Raw genomic sequence first — 6,331 nt, forward strand, 5'->3', positions numbered from 1 at the left:
GTATTGGTAAAAGGGCAGAAAATGACCTCTCGCAATTGTACAAAGTCAGCGTCACAAGAAAAGGACCAGTCAATCAATCTTTGCTGCTTTATTCTCTCCATTTTCAGTGATTTCAGATTTTTTCTATCTAGTCGATGCAGGACAAAGAGATTTAAGAACTCGTCGGTCCCTGCTGCTCTTACGGTTAATTTACATTTGGTGATCCTGTGTTTCTTAATGTGAATTGTTTGTGTGCTGATTGGTGTACTGATGGTTTTACTGCTGACTGTGCAACAAACTCCCCCTCTGGGATAATAATGATTACACTGAACTAGGGCTGTCAAGATATCAGATTTCAAGAAGACAATTACCATGACCAAACAAAATCATGACAGGCAGATTTGATGGGGTGGGCTTGAGCTTGAGTTTTCATTGAACAGCATGGCTGTTTCTCAACAGCAGGCAGATAATTTATTGGACTAATATGTGATATTGGTAACCCCCAATTAGGATTACTTAAAAAGACAGGCCAATCAGAGTCTGAATAAAAACGCAAATACATTAGATTCAAATTTCTTAATTGAGGCAAATTTGAACAGCTGAATAGGATTTAACCACAATGTACAGCACAGAACTAACTCACTCCCCATCTTGGTTTCTCTTTCCATTTCTGACTTGATAGCACAGTCATAAATCAATGTGTACAGAATCATATAAAGCCACCATATAAAGAGGTGTAGCGCCAGAAAGACTTTCACTGCTGCAGCATCCACTCTTCTCTCCTAACCCCAAACATGGCCAGCAAACACTACAACCGTGGTGAGTTATGATACAGTTATTTTATATTCATGTCTATGTGGTGCTTTGACTTTAAATTCTGTTCATTATGTTTAATCACTTCCGACCCAAGACATCTCCTAGCTATATGTGCACTAACTTACAGTGATCAGCACTGAGATATATTCAGTCTAAATGAACTATGAATATTTATCCACACACTGGCATACACAAGCTGGTTACCAGGTAACACAGCTTTTGTATTTCCACCTAACCACTCATGAAAACACTGCACACCAGATATTTACACATGCTGTTTTTATTTCATTTTATTTTAATGAATCTGATAACCAAAAGTAGGATCGCCTTTCTTCTATTTATCAATTTTACAGCTTCTTTATTATATTTTTAGTTCCTGCAGTATATTAAAACACTATTAATGGTTCATACTGACAGGAGATTAACCTGTCATGTGAAAAGGATCTCAACAAGCAAACTATTTAGACTTCATCTCTCTTCGGTGTTACATTTGATTCGATTTTTCTGATAACCTTTAATTAGTTCATGGTTTACCTCCCAGTTATATCACTGAATCGTTGCTCTTCTATGAGCAGAGCCTCAGATCCTCAGGCTGTTCCAAGTCTTGGTTCAGGACTAAAGGAGACCTTCTTTAATGTCCTGGACCGCTCAGCTCCATAACTCCCTGCCGAAAGATCTGGGACTTCAGAATCAGTAACATCTTTTAAATCACTTCAGAAAAACTTTAAAAGTTTTTGCAACGCTTACAGATCTGGAAATGTATCTGGTAGGTGGCCATTTCCAGGAAACTTAAATTACTTAAATGAATTGCTGTATGATTAAATGTAATTTGTCATTTAAAATGACCCAAATTAACACAATAACATTTCTTAATAATGGTCCCAATCTTGTTTAAAAAAAATACTCCAACTCCAACAAGCAGTTAATAAATAGGCGGTGATTTCTTTATTACATTTCGAGGACACTTCCAACTGGTTCTGCTGATTGTTGTCATTTTTTTTTTCCACAGTATGTTTTTATTGTCATTTTTCTTAGAACAACCCAACAATAAACATAACAGTAATATTAACAATACAATTTAATTTAGGACTACACATACTCACACACCCTCATCCCCTTGCACCTATCTAAAGTAAAATATAAATAAAATAAAATAAATGTTTTCTGATTATTGTAATTTTAATTTTGAACAAGATTCTATCCAAATTCGCAGGTCAGTATTTATTTTTCTCTGTCACACAGTTTTTATACACAGGCACTTACATAATCATTGATAAACTACATTTTCCTGGTATTGATTTATTTGCTAATGCATTACCTCAAAATATAAAGACTGACATTCAACACAAGTGGTGTGAAGACATTAAGTCTAATAAGGCAATTAAAGAATTACACTTTTTAAATGGGAAATTAGTAACTTGATGTTTTGTCTGTAATAAGCAATTTATGGTGGCTAACTATAAAACGATTACATTTAGGAAAAGTGTTTCAAAATCGGACTGATCTGCTGAAATGACAGAAAATTGTGAAAATGCAAATGATAAATGTACTTCAATTTACTGACCTGTAGAAATTAAACAATCAAATTGGAAGTTTCCTTGAAAAGTACTAAAGTAGCTAGAAACATTTGCATTTCCTGCAATAACACAGTGTGAATCCTGACAGTGATTTAGGAGAAATCGCTAAATATACCGGAAAAAATTTGCCTGAAATGCATGAAACTATAATGCATTGCACCACACTGCTGAAGCAGTAGGAGAACCAGAGTTGAACAGTTCCATGAGAATGAATGGGCAAGATTTTGCTGAAAAAGCTGAATTACTTTTTACTTTATTTCTGTGGAGTTAAAAATGAGGGCGGTAGAGCGAGAGACAAATCAGGTACCGTCTGCTCTCCTCCAGAAATTTAGGCTCAAAATTAACATTGCAGCTTATGGGGGAGTTGCTGGAGTGCTTGTAGCTCTGGGGCTTACACATCCCAAACTGGAAGTCCTACATCTGAAACGAGATATTGTATATGTGAAGTAAAAGATGTGGGATCCAAATCAAGCTGAAGAGAATTTTTTTTTCCAGTTCCTCCAGCTGCTGTACACTAGCGATGATGTATGACGTAGTCTAGCTCATGCAATACACTCCCATTATAAAATCAGACAACGGGCTAAAAATCCTTAAAACTGAAACTGTGATGATCTCAAAACCCAACAACTTTTAAAAAGCTGAATACATGCCCATTGGTTCAAGGTCTTCTGACTCTTTAAAAGTTGGAATGGTGTCTGTAGCTCAAAGTTTGAGGGACAAGCAGAGGTTGAATGTTGATGAGTTTTGAAGAGGATTTAAAGATTTCCCCATTTACTTCCATTGTAATAATTTTCTGAAGCTGAAAAGGCAGAAAGCTGAAAGGTACACGGCTGGAAGCGCTTAACAAGCTGAACATTTTGATAGTTGAATGGTTCCTGTAGCTCATAATTTGTAGGAGGAGAAGTGAACCGAAAAACATACGGAAACCTGATTAACTTTAATACACTTCAGAAGAACAACAGTGTGTTTGCCCACAGCACATGTACACAAGCTATCATTAACATCTTGTTGGAAAATAACAGAATATTATCTTTAACTCATGTTGAGGTAGCCTAAATATTGTGGTAATTTGGGGCTAATTTCACTGAAATGTCAAATACGTTACTTGGTAACTTCTACCTGCCTACTGTTAAGTTTGCTACAAGAGGTGTTGCCAATCTCCTGAAACAAAATACAGACTGTTTAAAAAATCACAACAGTCAAACAAATATTCCAACACTGATGCTTGTTTCTGATATAAATGTACTCAATCCTAAAAGTACTTAAAGGTTAAATATGAGATTAAGAACATTAATATAGCAACAAAAAGCTGTTTGCTATGTAAATATAATAAAGTACTGGTATCCTGAGCAGAGAATGAAGTCGCATTCCCTCCGTCAGTGTTTTGTGATCAAAGCGTTTCTGCACATGCATATGAGTGTGTCCATGTTCATAGAGAGACTAAAAGCAGTTTCTCACCAGCAGTGTTGGGTATAGTTACTTTGGAAAGTAGTTAATTAGCTTACAACGTTACCATACCAGCGTTACCTATGAATAAAAGTAACGCGTTAGAGTACTCATGCGTTACCAACAATTAAAAGCCGTTTGCAGCGCCTCGCACATGCTGCAACTTAACTGACACACACACAGCCTCCTTTAAATGCACCGAGAAGTCGTGACAATGATGAATAACGTCAGTCATCTAGCCTTTTTTTTTAATTTTTATTTTAAGTGGAATTTTTTGCGGTCGACAGAAGCTTTTTACCAACGCAGAGTGTGCATTTTACCGTTATGTTGTTCTTGTCCTTTTCGCTGGCGAAGTGAAAATAATGTGCGTACTTCCACGATGCAAAAACTGTCCTCTCTGCCATCTTGCCGGGGGTTCGAAAACACTCACACACACACACACACACACACACACACACTCACACACACACACACACACACACACACAGGTAACGTAGGTCAGCAGCAGGGCACAGACGCTGACACATCTGCAGGTGGCACAGTGTCTGACAAAAAGCAGGCTGCAGTCGGGATTTTCCTTTCCTTATCCGGAGAAATTCTTATAATAACGGATTACTTTAAAAAAACCCAAAAAAAACGAAGTTACTGATTGCTTGACGCACGAAACTAACGCGTTACATTACACGAAAAAAATAATTAGAGTACCACAACACTGCTCACCAGTGGGATACGGTGCGGTAATAGGGAACCTTTGACATGCCATTGTTCCTCAAGACAACTAAGCACACTGGGTCCAATGTGATTGATCTGCATTTTTGTTCCCCATTGTGGTGTGAAAAGGATTAAACAGTGCAGGTGAACTGGACACAACCAATTTATGTGAACTCAAGTTTGTCCCCTCCCACTAGTTGTTTTTGGCACTGGTCAAAATGTCTAATAATAAATATTCCCCCTTTTGTGACTTCAGGGTCTCCACAGAAAACAGCCGTCAGAGCCAGAATAGGAGTTTTAGTTGTAGGAGATTGCTGGAATTGAATGATTAACCAATAACAAGACTAACCATCTCAGCAGTGAATGTTGGATAGAGTAACTTTAAGCATGTAAATTCTTATTTCATATTTTCATCTTTCCTTACAGAAGCTCATCAACAGAATGATGAGGAGCTGAGGATTGTGATGGTAGGGAAGACTGGAATTGGGAAGAGCGCCACAGGAAACACCATTCTGGGGCGCCAATGCTTTGATTCAAAGTTCTGTGCTACATCAATCACAGATGAGTGTTCCAAGGACACAACTACAGTGGATGGAGAAAAAGTTGCTGTTATTGACACCCCAGGTCTGTTTGACACCAGGTACGGCCAGGATAAAACAAAAAATGCCATCAGCCAGTGCATCGCCTTTTGTTCTCCTGGACCACATGTCTTCCTTGTAGTAGTCCGGCTGGGTAGATTCACAGAAGAAGAAAAACTAACAGTGCAGAAGATCCAAGAAATGTTTGGGCAGGCTGCAGACAGATACAGCATGGTTCTCTTTACTCATGGTGACCTTCTTGGTAATACAACTGTTGAGGAGTTCATGAAAGAAAGCGAAGGTATGAAGGAACTTGTGGCCAGATGTAACGGGCTGTACCACGTCTTCAATAATAAGCTGACAGATCGCTCTCAGGTCACCGAGCTGCTGCAGAAGATCAGAGATTTAGTCAGAAAGAACGGAGGAAGCCACTACACCAGTGAGATGTTCCAAGAGGCAGAAAGGGCAATCAAAGAGGAGAAACAACGGATCCTGAAGGAGAAAGAGGAGCAAATACGCAAAGAGAAAGAGGAACTGGAGATGAAACTACGAGCAGAATATGAAGAAAAGCTCAGACTTTTTACTGAGAAACTTCAGGCTGAACTAGAGGAGGAGAGAAAAGAGAGAGAGAAGGAAAAACAAGAACAAGTAAAAGAATTCACAAAATTAAATACAGATATGAGTCACTTGAGAATGGAGTCAGAGAAGAGTCAGAATGACTTTCATGAGATGAAGATGAAGTGGACAAGAGAAAGACTGGCAATGGAGACTAAGAGAAAAGAGGAGATAAAAAGAGACAAAGAAGAGAGAGAGAAGGAGTGGAAGAAGAGGGAAGAAGAGATAAAAAGAGAGAGGGACGAGCAAGAGAGGTTGTGGAGTGATAGGGAAGACAGAACAAGAAAAATAGAGAGGGAAGAGAGAGAGGCAGAGTGGAGGAAGAGAGAAGAGGGGATAAAAAAAGAGAAGGAAAAGACAGAGGCAGAGTGGAGGAAGACATTAGAAAAGTTAAATGAAGAGATGGAAGAGAGAGGGGAAGAGTGGAGGAAAGAAAAGCAGTGCATCAAAGACAGGGAGTTAGAGTTAAAGAAAGAGTTTGAAGAAAAGCTCAGGAAAGAAATTAAAGCGGTAGATGAAAAGCACCAACAACAGGCCAGAAAAGAAGCTGAGAAAAAAAAGGGAAAATGCACTATTCTATAGATAACAAAGACGTTAGCAAAGCAACAC

At 38.4% G+C, this 6,331-nt stretch overlaps 1 protein-coding gene across 1 annotated transcript; it reads left to right on the forward strand.

Annotated features, from left to right (window-relative positions):
- Nucleotides 1–750: 750 nt before the first annotated feature.
- LOC115578114 (GTPase IMAP family member 9-like) lies at nucleotides 751–5,893 on the forward strand (the record flags this gene model as incomplete). The annotated part of the gene is made up of 2 exons (XM_030410950.1): nucleotides 751–798; nucleotides 4,956–5,893. Coding segments are annotated over exons 1-2 (963 nt in total), but the record flags the coding sequence as incomplete, so codon positions are not given.
- Nucleotides 5,894–6,331: the final 438 nt, after the last annotated feature.

The sequence above is a fragment of the Sparus aurata genome, unplaced genomic scaffold (genome assembly GCF_900880675.1).
Source record: "Sparus aurata unplaced genomic scaffold, fSpaAur1.1, whole genome shotgun sequence".
Taxonomy (NCBI): Eukaryota; Metazoa; Chordata; class Actinopteri; order Spariformes; family Sparidae; genus Sparus; species Sparus aurata.